At 39.5% G+C, this 17071-nt stretch overlaps 1 protein-coding gene across 1 annotated transcript; it reads left to right on the forward strand.

Moving 5' to 3' along the window:
• The first annotated feature begins 902 nt into the window (after positions 1–902).
• Positions 903–7573, forward strand: LOC105889241 (patched domain-containing protein 3-like). The gene is made up of 4 exons (XM_031584108.1): positions 903–1677; positions 4708–4835; positions 5126–5271; positions 5401–7573. The coding sequence occupies exons 1-4, from the start codon at positions 976–978 to the stop codon at positions 6996–6998; spliced, it is 2574 nt and encodes an 857-aa protein (XP_031439968.1). The 5' UTR covers positions 903–975; the 3' UTR covers positions 6999–7573.
• Positions 7574–17071: the final 9498 nt, after the last annotated feature.

Raw genomic sequence — 17071 nt, forward strand, 5'->3', positions numbered from 1 at the left:
AGATCTATAAAAAGGGCACAGGGACTTGGTCCTCAGGTAGTCTACTTGATCACTCTTGCCTTATGCTTAGAGTTTTTGAGATGCTCCATGGACCAGCTCAGCAGTAGTTAACTCCTCTGAATTAAACCGTTCAATATATTCATACCTGTTTGCCTTGAGAAGTTTCTTGAGAACTCTTAGAATTTTCCACGACATCATGCATCAGGCTTTAGCCAACCTATACGCTACTGCACATCTCGGCGCTGATAATTAATCTTGTATCGTAATTCCATTGGCCAGCACGTGTCCCTAGACTGCATTTGAAGCCTCGAGAAATGAACCACTTTTCAACACAATTGGCTGGAAAGCTTTAAGGCTTCAAGAAGCTTCATCTCACCATCACTAGAACAGGCAAAGTCGTAATCCAGAGATAAAAGGGCACTTCCAGAAAATCATTCAACAAGTGAACACATGGACGAGATCAACTAGAAACAAGTGTAACTCTTAAGGAACTGGTGTAGATGCAATCATAGTATTAATGCTCTAAAGATATGTTTAGTTTGGTTTGTGTTTTTGGGGAGGACATTTAACTACCATAGAGCATATTTACAGCTCCAGTAGGTGATGTAGGCCAACAAAGGCCTAAATATGAACTACCAGGGTATTTGGTCACAACAAAATTAGGCTTAGTTGCCAAGCAATGAGGTAGCCTATATCACTGCACTTAAATTGCAGTAAAAAACTGCCATGCAACAATGTTTTTTTCTTACAGAATGTGGTTTTGACATGGATGAGTATTAGCCTACCTTATTCTTCAGAATATAAAGCCATAAAATATTCTTTGTCAGTAAGGTAGTGCCATAAAATCTGTTAATGTTTCAGCCGTACCATTCATCAGAGCTTTATTGAGCCAGACATTTCCTTATAGATAGGCCACTGTATGTACTCGCATTGGAGCTCAGAGCGTTGCCTAGGTTGAACATATAGACGCTAGAAATGCCTTCATGCAACACGAACTGCATCGTGAAGCCTTTATCAAAAGGATTTCATAAACTGGGTCTTTTCGTGGGAAAACAACCATGGGTGTTTTTAGTTTTACCTTTGGTGTTATCAGGAGGTCTCGGAGGGGGGTTTTACTTTCTCGGTGAAAGAGAAGCAAGCGACATCGAAGATCAGTTCACACCAACAAACGGCCAGGCTAAGACAGAGAGAGAATATGTCAAAACTTATTTTCCTCACAGTGACGAATTCTCTCAGTTGAGGCTGAACACAGAAGGGACTTACGCGTCGTTGATCGTGTTTAGTTATTCGAACAATGACCTTCTCTCAAAAGATCTGTTTCAAAAAGTAATCGATTTGGACAACAAAGTACGAAACATAACAACAGAATTAACAGGAAGCACCTATGCAGATCTCTGTGCGAATACAAACGGAACGTGCACATCAAATGCAGTTTTAGACATTGTATCCAAAGCTGACAACACATCTATTGAATACCCACTTCATCGCGGAGTATTTTTGGGATCAACAATTGGTGGGGTGACCCTAAAACCAAACAGCAAAGCAATACAAAGTGCAAAGGCAGTTCGGCTTTTCTATTTTTTAAAAGATGCCAAAACTGAGATGGACGAAAGCGAGAATGGTGCATGGCTGCAGGCTTTTATAAAGACATTTTCAGAAGAAATCCCAGTCGACATGGTAAGTGTGTGTCATTCCCTTGTGCTATTAAAAGTAACCCGTTTCCATTAAACATATTTAGCATTACACAGGTGTAATTCTGAGGGCAGAAATTCGAAAAAGATCCCAGTGTGTTTTAGAACTCTCTCGTATGATAGAAGCGTAAGCCTTTCGCATTTATTTACATGGATTGAAAGGGGGAAATCCTTAGTACTCCAGTAGCAGGCCATAGGTTGCGTATGAAGTATGAGCGGCATGACTTTTCTCAACGTTTTCTGGCTAATTTGACCATGAGGAACAAAACTAGTGTGCTGTCGTTTACTGTAACCCGAGCGAATATCGAGATTTTGCCACGCCCTTTAAGCGCGCGTCCAGCGCACCTGTATTTCAGCTTCTGAAGGTCGTAGACACTTGAATTTGGTCTCAAAATCACCGGAATATGCATGTTTATATATGCACTATGAAGGTTTCTAAGCTCTAAAACCTTAATTTTTTTAGATATTCAAGAAAAAACGATTTATTTTTATTCGTGTGGGGCGCAAAAAGTACTCCACTAGCAGGCTCAAGTTGAGTATGCATTATGAGCGGCACGACTTTTCTCAACGGTTTCTGGCTAATTTGACCCTGAGGAACAAAACTAGGGTGCTGTAGTTTACTGTAACCCGAGCGAACATCGAGATTTTGCCACACCCTTTTAGCACGCATGCTCATCCGTATGTCAGCTTCTGAAGGTCATAGACACTTGAATATTATATATGCACTATGAAGGATTCTAGGCTCTAAAACCTTTACCTTTCGAGATATTCAAGAATTTTTGGGGGGCATATTCGCGTGGGGCGCAAAAAGCTTCAAATCTTGAATGTCTTGAATATCTCGAAAAGTAAAGGTTTTAGAGCTTAGAAACCTTCATAGTGCATATATAAACATGCGTATTCCAGTCATTTTGAGACCAAATTCAAGTGTCTACGACCTTCAGAAGCTGAGATACAGATGGCTGGACGCACGCTAAAAGGGCGTGGCAAAATCTCGATGTTCGCTCGGGTTACAGTAAACTACAGCACCCTAGTTTTGTTCCTCAGGGTCAAATTAGCCAGAAACCGTTGAGAACAGTTGTGCTGCTCATAATGCATACTCAACTTGAGCCTGCTACTCCAGTATAAAAGTCACCTGGAACTCTTTTTCCAAGTTACCTACATTCTTATAGCATGTACAAAATCACATAAAAATGGGCAAGATGGTCACCTCGGGATAGTCCCGTTAGAGGTTTAATAGAGAGACACTAAGCAGAAGAAAGCCATATTGTTCAATCAACATACCATAAATCCACACATCAGCAATAAAGAACTGGTGTAAATGCAATAGTAGTGCTCTAAAGATATGTTTTGTTTTGTTTGTATTTGTGGGGATGGCATTTAACTACCATAGAGAATATTTACAGCTTCAGTAGACATGGGTGATGTATGCCAACAGAGGCCTCAATATGAACGACCAGGGTATTTGGTCACAACAACATTAGGCTCAGTTGCCTAAGCCACTAAGCTACGAGGTAGCCTATAGCACTGCACCTTTGCTAAATGGCATACAACACCATATTTCTTTAAACTGCAAAGCAAAAAATTAATTCTAACAGAATGTGTTGATGGTTTTGATGTGATGAGTATTAACCTACCTTATTCTTCAGAAACATGGGATAAAACCATAAAATATTCTGTCACTAAGGAAGTGCCATGAAATCTGTTAATGTTTCAACCGTACCATTAATAAAAGGTTTATTGAGCCAGACGTGTAGAAGTGTAAGCCTTTCACATTTATTTACATGGATCGACAGGGAGAATTCCTTAAAAGTCACGTTTTCTTTTTATTTCTGTTTTGACAGCTTAAACCTGATTACCAAGTGTACCTACATTCTTTTCTCCCCCATCCGTAATCACCTAGATTTCCATGTCTAATCAGATTACAACAGACTAGTTATTTCCAATGTCAACTGTGCTACATCCAACCCCCTACATTCAGGGCCGGTCCTAGCACATTTGGCGCCCTAGGCAAGCTTCACTCCTGGCTTCACTTATCTATGCGCCCCTGGTGTAATTTATGACTGGCTGGCCCTCAATATTTTAATCAATTAGTCTTTTTTGTATAATGTATAATAAATCTACATATTATTTTTGATATACCCCCCTCTGTAAAATCCTTAAAGAACTATGTGACACGGAGTAGGAAGGCTTTTAATGATAAGGTACATCTTTTCTTTTTAACTCCACTAAAGTGCCCGGGGCAATTCTGGCATTCATGAAAGTTTTCTTATCTGGGATTCATTCTTGGCTAAAAACAGGATTTAAGGAATTACCTTTCTCCTTGGCACGTTTCTCTTCTCTCTTTTCTTTTCTTTTTGAATTGCGCCCCGGATGGCTTTTGCCTCTTCATAGTTTCTTTCGTCGACATTGCTTGGACACACACACTCAAACCATACCCCTCAATGTGCTAGCATGTTCTGACAACACCAAGGTGGTACGTACCCCTTCCACTTTCGATTTTTGGCTCATTTTTCCCTTATGTTAGATTAATTTTTTTAATGTCAAAATATTGGTTGGAGAAAAACTCTGCCCTTTTTTTTTTTTTGCTGGGCAGTTTTTTTGCGCCCCTTCTATATCTCCAACCAATATTTTGACATTGAGAAAATGAATCTAACATGAGGGGAAAATGAGCCAAAAATCGAAAGAGGCGCAGTTGACCTCTGACCTCCACCTATGTCACCTGTAGGAAGGACCGGCCCTGCCTACATTAGAGGAAAAAATGATAATGCAGTTTCAGTTGGTGTTAATGCAATTTCAGTTGAATCTTGAATTAAAAATCTTGCAAATATTCAGCTTTAACAGATTGTTTATCATAATTAGTCACTATCAATAAAATGCATGTTGTCATTTTATTTTTATTCAGCTTCTTTTACGCAGGTGTTATGTTATTTATCACAGTGAGTTAACTTAAGGATGCCTATCATCAGCATGTCATTTGCAAGCATGTTTGTATTCATAACGACTTTGTTTATTTCAGATATCTGTATCTCATTTCACTTCAATTTCAAGAGAAGAAGAATTTGAGAGAAATTCAAAGACAGTGATTCCATTATTCTCCATTACTTACGTTTTGGCCATTAGCATTTCAATTGCTTCATGTCTCAGGTAGGTTTACAGCCATGTTTGATGTGAAAACACATACACCATTCACACACCATTAAAATGTGCCATGATAAGATCTAGCATGATCTAGATCTAGTTGTTGGAGATGGTTAGCTTAATAGAGTAGATAAGTTAGCTTCATCCCAAACATTTTTTGTAGCTTCAAATCCGTGCAAAGGAATTTGGTTTATAAATGTATCACACTTTAGACTGCTATGTGGCACGAGGAGGCTATGTGTAGCTCATAGATGGTGACATGGCTCTTGGCTGGTGTACTGGGTTCTCCCTTTCAGGTTGGACTGTGTGAGAAACAAAGTGTGGGTGGCCTTGGCTGGTGTTCTCTCTGCAGGCCTGGCTGTGCTTACCAGTTTTGGATTGCTTCTCTTCTGTGGGATGCCATTTTCAATGCCTGTTGCCAGTGCCCCTTTTCTCATTCTTGGTAAGACTGCAAATTTGTTATCACAGTCTGTCATATTCAGTACACTCATTTTTTTCCCAACATAAAGCAATTCCCATTTAATAAATACAGTTGTATGATGTATGATGTTTAAATACCGGTTGTCCCCAGGTATTGGTGTGGATGACATGTTCATCATGATCTCATGCTGGCAGAGAACGAGGGTTCATGACAAGATGGAAGATCGCATGGCAGAGACGTACGAGGAGGCAGCTGTCTCCATCACCATCACCACTCTGACTAATGTCCTGGCCTTCTACATTGGTCTCTTGACGCCTTTTCGCTCTGTACAGTCCTTCTGCACGTACACCGGAACAGCCATCCTCTTCTGCTACATCTACAACATCACGTTCTTCGGTGCCTGTCTGGCACTGAATGGACGACGAGAGAAAGGCAACAGACACTGGCTGACATTCAGGAAGGTTGAAACTCCAAATGAATACGAGAAGAGCAATGCCTGCTCAGTCGGTGGTGCTTATGATCCTCAGACAGGTGCGGAGGAGGAAATGCCCATCAATTTCTTCTTTAAAAAGTATTATGGACCATTCTTGACTAATATATGGACCAAGGTGTTTGTGGTTTTTCTCTACGCAGGGTATCTGGCTGGTAGTATTTATGGCTGTTTTCAAATGGAAGAGGGCATACAGTTGAAAAATCTTGCACCTGATGATTCGTATGTCGTTAGCTATTATGACAATGAAGACAGATATTTCTCGTATTACGGCCCCTTTGTCATGTTAGTCATTAAAGATGAAAACTTCCAGTATTGGGAGAAAAGTGCTCGTGAAAACCTCGACATGTGCCTGAAAGAATTTGAATCCTCTGACTTTGTTGCCAAAAACATGACTATATCTTGGCTTGACTCTTATGAGCAAACTGGTTTAAATATTTCAGATAAAAATGAATTCATGAGAAACTTGCCCACATTTCTTAATATATCAGGTTTCTATCGGGATGTTAATATTTCTAGTGGAAAAATACTGGCCTCTCGATTGTTCATCCCCAGTATTAACATCACCACTACAATTGACGAAAAAAACATGTTGAATTTTTTCAGACACACAGCTTCCACTTGTGGGCAAAACATGGATCTGTTAGTCTACCACCCTGCCTTCATTTACTTTGATCAGTATGCAGTCATTGTTAGCAATACTATCCAAAATATTCTAGCAGCTACCGTGGTGATGCTTGTAATTTCTCTTCTGTTGATTCCACATCCTGTCTGTTCTCTGTGGGTGACCTTTGCCATTGCCTCAGTTATAGTGGGTGTAGCTGGTTTCATGGCTTTGTGGGATGTTAATCTAGACTCCATCTCTATGATCAACCTGGTAATCTGCATTGGCTTTTCTGTAGATTTCTCTGCACACATTTCCTATGCTTTTGTGTCAAGCAGCAAAAAAACACCTGATGAAAAAGCCATAGACGCTCTCTACAATCTTGGGTATCCAATTATACAAGGAGCTGTCTCTACTGTTGCTGGTGTTGTTGTCCTCTCAGCAGCAAAGAGCTACATCTTCAGAACATTCTTCAAGATCATGTTTCTAGTCATCTTGTTTGGGGCTGCCCACGGTCTTGTGTTTATCCCAGTGTTTCTAACGTTCTTTGGAGTTTGTGGCAGTAGTGTTGAAGAGGAAAAGCCTCTCAGGGAACATGTTGATACCCCTGGGGTCCAGCCAGTGAGGGCTGCTACTCGAAACACAACACAATAGCCTAGCCAGAGAATTCTGAAGGAAACACTACATTTTAATGTTGTTAACTGAATGTTAATTCAAACGTCTGCTACTATTGATGCAAAACAATCATTTTACTACCATAATCATCTTGACTTTCCGGGGAGACAAAACTCTTACTACAGAAGTAATCCTCACTGTCCTTAAGCTCTAGTTACTTTGATACAGTGAAAATATATTTTTGTATCTTCATAGTTTAAGTTTACATAAAGACTTTAGACAGTTACTTTTTGGGAGGAACTGGAACTGTGTGTAAATGAATGTACTGGTTTGATATACACAGAACATAATGTAATAATCAGCTACATTCACTGTTGTTTGCATGAAACATTTTGTTTGTGAGAGCTTTGTGTCATAAACACTCTTTAAAACATTTGACCTTTAACTAACCTTTCCTCATTAGTCAGTCAGTGTGTTAATGCTGATGCTTCAGCATGTTTGTGTTACCATGGTAAACTGTCAACCCACGCTGTGCTTGTAAGAGTCATATTATGTATGCATTTTTTATTGTACAACTGAAAGCAAATGCATTAAAAGTTTTGTCGTTCAGTTCATCACATGGTTTCTGGTATTTTTGTACTGATGCTGAGTACTGAGGTGGGGTGTATAAAATGTTCCTGAATATCTCATTCTGCCTGTAAAGGTTTTGTGATTCAGTTCTTCACATGGTTTATGGTGTTGTGTACTGAGGCTAAAATCCTAAACCTTTGTCCAAACAATATGCAAATAATTCCAAATTCAGCATCACAAATTTCTCCCGTTTACAGTAATTACTGGAAAATAAATGCTCCTGAATATATCCTTATTGTGCCTCCACGACTATCTGTTTCTAACCCATGCTGTGGTTAAAGATTTAGCCCCATGTATGTGATGAGAGTGTCCCATGCCCTAGTTCCTGTGTAGAGAAGCAGGATCATTAGTCATCATAATAAGGTTAGTGTGTGAGGACACACAAACAGGTATTTTTTCCCTTTCATCACATTAAGTTGATGTCAAATACTTAAATTCAGGTTCCAGATCTACAGGATAATCTAACAGACAAAGTTAAATGGTCAAATAGATTGTTTTAAAATTAAATGTTATTTGTTGTGGTTTGATTTACTTTTCAATTAAACATCGCACCTAAGATAAGTGGTATTGTGGTTCCTTAGCACTACGGCTGGCCTGAAATCAATTATTGGTTTGCCAGATAGCATGGAACCAAAACTACAAAACAACTACTTTCTGTCTGTATGAGAGATTCTGACTGACATTAAATATCTAAAGTGAGGTCCATGGAGAATAAATTATCTCTTGCTCATACACGCATATACTTGGGTGAACTTTTTGGGGTCAAATTGGTGCATTTGGAATATTATTTGAGTCTCATTTTCCATAGAAGGTCAAGTTAGATTTGGATTTACCACTACAGGATGTTAATTCACTCTCCAGTATATACAGTGTATCCAGTAAATCACACCATGAACGTTGTTAAAATAAATGCATATGCATAGCCAGCTAACAGGGCCTGGGCCTTTTGATTGTCTATGAAGTTGCTATTTCAGAGATGGAGACAAAAGCAGCAAGTTGTGTTTGGGTGTTGGCACCTAAACACATTTTGTCTGGATGTAAAACTTGCCTGAGCCAGGGTTGCTACACGGATTCTAGAATCATTTATGTGTCTTTTTGAGAATAAATGGTTAACTCTTTGCCAGTTAATGACAGGAACAGTAGGATTTATTTTGTGCAAGAGGGGCAGAAGAATGAACTCCAGGCACGTACAAACAGGACTGGCAAATGGGGCAAAGCACGAGACTTGAGTTTGCTTGCTGATGTCAGTATACAATTTCAAGTTCCACTAAAAAACATAAAATACTATCTTGGAGCCACAAATGATGTCCTCCCAATTCCACAGAACCTCAGTCAGTGGGTGGGGGAATGTGCTTTAGGAAAGATAAAACCATAAAATACTGTCTTTGTCATTAAGCAAATGTCATAAATCTGTGTGTGTCAACCATTCATCACCGCTTTATTGAGCCAGACATTTCCTTGTAAATAGGCGACTGTATTATAATTATTATATAAATCTTTATTTCAGACGGCAAGTTCCATATAAAATAACAGACATACAACTATAAAAAAGAGAGAAAAACAAGAAGATACAACATACATAATACAGTTCATTAAGAAGTATGAAGACTTTTGTGCCAATGTCGTCTTATGTTCGAAGTAAATCGATAGCAGCTCTTTAGAGGGTTGACCAGAGCCTCTACTATATGTGTGTATCACTACAAATTGAGAGCTAAGTTGCATAAAACACAATCTTTCCTTAAACTGCAAAGCACAATTTTTTTTTATAGAATGTGTTTTCACATGAACTTAACTTACAGTTAAGTAGTCAAGAACACTGCTCCACCGGTAAAAAATAGGTGGTGGAATCCAGTAGAAGCGGTTCAACATGCACAAGGCGCATTACAGCATAGGGATATCATTGGGCAGTGGAAGAGTGGAGTCTGGGCTAGGGGACAGTTGGAAATGGGTGAGGGTACATTGGCAGCTTTGTTCACGAGCACCAAGAAGAAACTACACGAGCAGCACCAGCTTCTCAAGCAAAGCAAGGGCAATGGATGGACTGGCATGGTGTTGAGACAAGGAAGATCAGCTGGAGAGAACTTTGGGGTATGGACGCCAACCATATTAAATTCATTGTTGGATGTACTCCCAATTCCACCGAATCTGATTTTTGAGATGAGGATGATCGGCTGGAGAAACTTTGGGCTATGGACGCTAACCCCATTAAATTCATTGTTGGATGTACTCCCAATTCCACGGAACCTCAGGCATTGGGTGGGGCAAGGTGCATTAGGAAAGATAAAACCATGAAATAGTGTTGAGATGAAGAAGATCAGTTGGAGAGAACTTTGGGCTATGGACGCTAACCCCATTAAATTCATTGTTGGATGTACTCCCAATTCCACGGAACCTCAGGCAGTGGGTGGGGCAAGGTGCATTAGGAAAGATAAAGTCATAAAATAATCTGTGTGTCAACCATTCATCACCGGTTTATTGAGCCAGAAATTTTCCTTGTAAATAGGCTACTATTCCACATTGTTATCTTCTCCAGGAGCAGTCCTTCCCCAGAGGTCCTGGATGACATAAGCAATGTCCAGAACCAATGGTCTGCTGTCATTACTAGCCTTAAATGTGACGTGTCCAATTCTGCAAATGTCCAGCAAGCAGTCACTTTTCCCACTTGTCCAATCAGAGCAGTATTCCACAGTGCAGTTGTGCTTCACGATAGGCTCATTGAAGGCCTCAATAAGTCCCTCTATGAGAAAGTCATGTATCCAAAAGTGAATGGTGTGTTGAATGTGCACCATGCCACCCGGCACTGTGAGCTAGACTATTTTGTCTACTACTCCTCCATCTCATTCCTGGGAAATGCCTCTCAGACAAACTATGCCTCTGCAAATGCATTTTTGGACACATTCTGTCAGTACCGCAGGAACCTTGGACTTCCTGGTCAGTCCATCAACTGGGGGGCCCTGAACCTTGGTCTTCTGCTGAACAAAGAACATTTTCAGAAGTTTCTTGAGTCAAGGGGGATTATTGTGTTGGAGGTCACTGAAATTCTCGAGAGCCTAGAGCAATGCCTCCTGTTAAACAAACCACAACAGGCAGTGTGTAAATTCAACTTCAACAAAGTTAAAATGTTCTCTCCCAAAACACCTCCCTCACCATGCGCTTGTCAGCAATAGCGGAGGACAGTATCCGGAGAGCCAAAATGTCTGATCATGTATCAGCCCATAAAACCTCAGTGTCTTCACCAAGTGAATATGTCCGGTCTGTGCTCAGTGAAACCATCAGTGTTGAGTATGATGAGCTAGATGAGGAAACATCCCTCTCGAATCTTGGTGTTGACTCTCCAGAATCTGATCTTCCAGGAAAGAGGTGTAAATATCCCTCTGGTTAAATTATTGCATCCTAACAGTACTGTTGTTACTCTGGCAACAATACTGATGGAGCATTCTAAGGATGAATATGAGAATGAGAACGTTATCTTTGAAGCTTCACTTTAAACCAATATGACAAAGTAAAAATTGCTCTTCTGAGACCTCCAGCCAAGCAACCATGTTTCATCAAGAAAAGCATTTACAACAATGTTGTAGAAGTTATCTAAATCTCAGGGTTTATCTCAATTGTATTTTCTCTGAATCTTCACTTGCTTTCATGACTGTGCATATTACAAAACGTAATGACTTTAGAATATCATGTAATCAGGTAAAAATAACAAAACAGCATTTTGGATAGCTATTGTAACATTATATAATTACAGTGTAAATCCTAGTGTTTATTTAAATGTTATCTCCTCTGAATCTCACATGTCTGAGTAATTTTGCATTTTATGTTAAGCTATGAAATTCTTGTATTCATGAGGTGTACATGTAAAAAAAATGTAGCGGTTATATTTTTGGTTTGTGTGTTTTGCTTTTGATGTGCAATATTGTGCAATCAGGTAAGATTACTAAAACACCATCACAGGTTTATAATGTATAATCTTTTTTGTTAGTTTTTGTTGTTGTGAAGCTCCATGGTGATTGCAATGTTGAATCTGTGGTATTGGAAAATTCATATACTGTATCTACACAATAATACATATTAAAACCTTCTGTGGACATAAAGCGGCAGTCATTTCCTAAAGCTCATGAACATTGACTGGGGTGAGTTGTATAACTATGATTATATATATTTTATATATATTTAAGATTATTTTATATATCAATTCAGGACATCAACTAGACCTTTTGAAAGAGTATGCTGTTCTTGGCGAATCCTTGATGGAACGCCAAAGTTGTTCCCTTGGTTCAAGTTAGCAGTAAGAGACTTGGGAAGGCGGCTTAAAGAAAGAATCAGTTTATTCCGACACGTAGCCCAGTAATATCAGATGTTACGATCACGGGTCACAAGAGAACTTTCTTCTTGTACCTTTTAGTCTCTATTTAGATGGGATTGAAGTCATGAGACACACATATTTCTAATTGAGCACTGTAAATGCAAATCTATACTAATCATTAAAGGTAAATCAACGTGTCAACAAACTCATCATTTCAAGATGCTGTATGCTATGTTGTAAGTCTGCCTCTATATAGCCTACTCATCGCCATGGTCACCTATTCGAGATGAGTCGGCAGGAAGACCATTATGTACCACATGGCAGTGCCCCAGTTCAATAGGCTTCACATCCAGGAATGAGCAGCTACCTGATAAGCTGCTTCACCTCATGTCTATAATGAATCACCTGAGCCTGATTAAGAAGAGGGACATAAAGGGAACCAAAGACTGGAAGTAGCAACGGAGCCTCTCAGAAATGAAAAGCAGGAGAAGTAAAGGAATTATGAGGTAAAGAGGGTCACAGGTGAGGAACATAAGGAGAGACAAAAAAGGCTGGCACTGAAGAAGGAGAACCAGAGGCTGCTGATTCTCCTAGAGCAAAAGTAAGATGACTACGAGAATTGGATGGCATCCCCTATGGTTCTCAAAACTTGGAGTAAAAAAATGAATGGGCTTTATTACTGCTTTAAAACGTATTCCATATTCATCTATCCAATGAACAGTAGCTAGTTCTGTGTCAGTTGGACATCAATTGCATCTCTGAATACCATTTGTTCTGTTTTAGGACAGAAATGTCCAGATATCCTGTCAGACTGTGTGTAGGGAAAGGAGTCATAGCCAAATTATTATTTTTATTCTGCCAATCCCAATCTTTAATTTGTAAATTTACATACTTGACTAACTGCAGTGGAAGCAGAGAGCATGATGTGACGAAAGGAAAACAGCCACACTTTATGATTGATGAGTAAACTTTTACAAAGGTACAGGGTAGATAGACAGGCTGCTTATAATACAACCAGGTGACAAGAGGACTGATGGGATGATTCATGTCTTTTCCCCAAATCATTGGTGCCTTGTGGAGAGTTTCATTTCATACACATTTGGTCTCTACTAAGAAATCAATGCCCAGAGGCAATGTAGGACATTTATTGCCACGACATGGCAGTGATGCCTCAATGCAGCGTTAAGATTCTTGTTTTTGGAAGGAAACAAACTGTTAATCACAACAGCATTTGCAACACATATGGCTTGGAAATGCAGACGACATAAGTCACTTCTGACTAAGCCTGATGTATGTTGAGTCTCTGAGTGACATACTTTGACCTTGACAAATACTACAAATAAAGTTTTCCTCACTTTCACTACAGAACAAGATAATGCTTAACCTGTGTCCTCGACCTGCGTTTCCTCTTGGCAGGATTAGACAGCTAGCTTACACTTTCCTTACGAATAAAGATGAATTACAAGCAGGGGCGGAGATCCCATTTCATTGTAGGGGGGGACAATACATGGTCAAATTTCAGAGAGTAATTCCAGGGGGGGGGACATGAAAAAAGTGCTTTCACGAGAGCTAGCATAAACTGCTAAATACCGAATTCTCCTATCACATTTACAAACAGAAATTCGAAGTCATTTTAGAATTCTCTAAACAGCATTAAATGTACTAACATGAAATATTTATTTACAGACAAATAATGTCCAAAGTCAACTTGATGCTCAAAATAAGTTATAAAACAGCTCATGGACACTTCGACAGGGAATCGACCTAGCAACCTCTTGATTGTTATACGACTTCTCTACCCCCTGTACCACTGCCACCTTTTGTCACTATACCAGCATAGTTAATGGACCGCAGGAAAAGATGACATTAATTTACCTTCAGATAATTTAACAGATCTGGAGAGGCACTGAGATGTAGACCTACGTTTATTAACTAGCATGAACCTGCCCCTGACAGGACAGTGTCTAGACTGTCTAACTAGCTATCTTAACGGTGTTAATTACCGGCATGCGTGTGTTATCGGCAAACGTTCACGTTGTCATGCCAATCCATTAATAAACGTATGTATACTTGTGCATATCGATTGGAACTTCGTAAATGAAGTTTAGAAAAAAACTTCTTCTTTACATGTTCTTACTGCGTTCGAGAATGAGGTAAATCTCTTTACATATCGTGTATCATAGCGGCAGCGACAGGGGACAGAGGAGGTAACAGTCTGACAATCTGACCGTGTAGCCTACTGGGCTGATTAACTGAAACACGGAGCTGCCGGTAGCACTGCCCGTTGGAAACAGCATGTGAACCAACCCACTTTGAGGAATAGGGGGAACATGATTTTTCAACACTTAAAAAACACATTGTTTTACATCTATAATTAACACCGCTTGTGTCGTCGTATTTTTTATTTCATATTACTATATTTAAAAAAAAAAAATTTTTGTTTCCAATGATTGTTGGGGGGGACAACTTTATGGTAGGGGGGGACACGTCCCCCCCCGTCCCCCGCGGGATCTCCGCCTATGATTACAAGTGTTGCTTTTTCTTGCGTTTACTCTTTTCACCCTCTGTAATTATTCATACAGGATTGATCATTGTAAAACTGGAACAGACAAAACAAAGAGATACATAAATACCACGTAAAACAATGTGGCACAAGGGTAGCATGACACCGAGAGCTAGCATAGTTTAGCTGCTATTTTCTAGCTGTGAATTCTCGTGACATTTATAAACATAAATTCAACGTACTTTTGAAATGGTCTAAACAGCATTTATACACCAACCCAAAATATGTACTTACAAACAAATAATATCCAAAGCTCGCGCGTGGAAGAAGGCTCTTTGAGGAGGAATTCAGCTTAAAGCAAAACCAGCATGTTCTCTCAACTGAATAAACTGAAAACCAATTCTGCGCCTTCCCTCGTGTGGGCTGTCCACTAGGTGGCAGTATTTACTAGTCTATAGCTACTAAAGCTACTAAAATTAGGTAGGCATTTCTTAGAGAAGGCAGAACAACCTCCATGAGTTATTATTGGGGTTAACAATAAATTATGGGTATGTTTTGAAAGTGTAATGCTCTCAAATCTTGATTTTGTTTTGTGTTGCAAAAACGAAATAATTAATTCTGCTACAGAAGGCAAAGTGCGGATCCGGCCCCACTCCACATCAGCGGGGACTGTGTGGAGAAGGTCCACACCTTCAAGTTCCTAGGAGCCCACTTAACAGATGACCTCTCATGGTCTGCCAACACCTCAGAGACGGTCAAAAAGGCACAGCAGCGACTACACTTCCTGAGTACTCAGGAAAAACAACAGTGTAATCTGTTGGTGGCCTTCTACCGCACCACTATCGAAAGTGTACTAAAAGACTCCTCTCACCCAGGCCACCACCTGTTTACTCTCCTGCCCTCAGGCAGACGGTACAGGTCCTTTAGAGCAAGGACCACGCGTCTTAAGAACAGTTTTTTCCCGACGGCCATTAGAACACTAAATACAGACATGCACTAAACACTAATCACTTTATTGACTACAAGTCGAACATACCATCTCAGTCACCTTACACATGTGCATAAACAAAACTGTTTCTGTATTTATTGTAAAGCACCTCAGGGAAGTACTGTTGATGTATTTATTGTTCCTCAGGAAAGTACTTTAATCTATACTACGCAATTTGTTGAACTCTAATATATATATATATATTTTTTTAAGCTATTCCTACTGTTTTTAGATAGTTGTAATATTGTTGTGTTATATGTTGTTGTTGTGTTATATGTTGTCCCTCGTCGCACCAACAGGAGAAGCACTCCAAATTTAGTTGTATGCAAATACAATGACAATAAAGGCTTTTCTATTCTATTCTATTCAAGCAGAGGATTTTTTTTCATGTAGGACAGAACATTTTCTTGATGCAAATGTTATAGGGATGCCTTAGTGAAGTAGCGCCCTCTCAGAGAAGTGGAAGATGAAAAAGTCTTCTTAGGTTGGCATCAGAGGACAGCCACACTTCAGGAGGTGGATGCTTTAACAATAAGAAGACAGTTGAGCTGTTACAAAATACATCCACATTTGACATACAAATATTCTAAATCTTAAGATCATGGTTCAGCAGAAAATAAATCAGCTCGGAGTGAGAGATGTCCATTTAATGAATTCACCACATGGGGGCAGTGCTGGCTGGGTTCCACCTGCATTTAACCAAAAAATTGACATGAACAGCATCAGCCTTATAATGTGATGCTACTAGTCAGGGGTCCAGTGACCAAATGTGAACGACTGTCAGGGCAAAACATAAAAAGTACTAAATTATGGAAGATTCTGTTCACAGGCATCAACTGGTCATCCATATAGCAAATAGCAAAACAGACAAAAGTCCTTAAAATATATTTAAGTGATTGAATTAAGAGCCTATGAAATACAGAGTAAGCCAAACACTCATTTTGAATCCAAGACTGGGTAGCTTCTAAAAGGATATATATGAACATCATATGTCTATTACCATTCGCTTAAGGGTTGGTTGGTTGTATCAAGAGGTGGCCTGTACATGAGCTTGGAACGCATTAGGCCAACATGTGGTGCTACATGTTGTGAATTAAATAAGCCACTGCATCAAATAAGAGATTGTTGTGTGGTGGGCTCATTTACATTAAGAAGCGAGCATACGGTTTTATGTTGTTGGTTTGTAATCTGTGAAGATTTATGTTAGCTAGGGATATAAGTTAGAGATGCACATGATATTAAGTGATTTTAGGAGGCCTTACTTTAGATCTGGTTATTTCTGAACTGTGTTTCTGTTAAGAAAAGGTACATAAACGAGAGTACAGTGCTCAGTTTATGGAGGCCATCGCTATGTCACCATGCTTGAGGGCAGAGACAGCTGATGTACTCCTGGATAACTTCAACTTAAAAATATCAAATATCATGGATGTTGTTTCACGGGTAAAAGGCAAAAAAAACGTTGAGCAAACAGAGAGCAATCACTGTGATGGTAAAAGCCCTGAAAAGAGAATGCAGAAAAGCTGAATGCGAATGGAGAAAAGCTAAGCTTCAAAATTCACTGTGACCTCTATGAACAAAGCCTTGGTAGTTTTAACGATGAGTTATGCAGGGTTATACAGATACATTTCTCTTAGATGACTAACAGGCGCATCAGCAAAACCAGCACACTTTTTGCCATTGTTGACAAG

This window comes from Clupea harengus, chromosome 17 (assembly GCF_900700415.2).
Source record: "Clupea harengus chromosome 17, Ch_v2.0.2, whole genome shotgun sequence".
In the NCBI taxonomy this organism is placed as follows: Eukaryota; Metazoa; Chordata; class Actinopteri; order Clupeiformes; family Clupeidae; genus Clupea; species Clupea harengus.

Excerpts from the sequence above, each read along its gene's own strand:
- LOC105889241 (XM_031584108.1), top strand. The coding sequence starts at position 976 with ATGCCTTCATGCAACACGAACTGCATCGTGAAGCCTTTATCAAAAGGA. Across the intron at positions 4,836-5,125 it reads TCAATTGCTTCATGTCTCAG|GTTGGACTGTGTGAGAAACA; the intron begins GTAGGTTTACAG and ends TCTCCCTTTCAG. Across the intron at positions 5,272-5,400 it reads TGCCCCTTTTCTCATTCTTG|GTATTGGTGTGGATGACATG; the intron begins GTAAGACTGCAA and ends GGTTGTCCCCAG.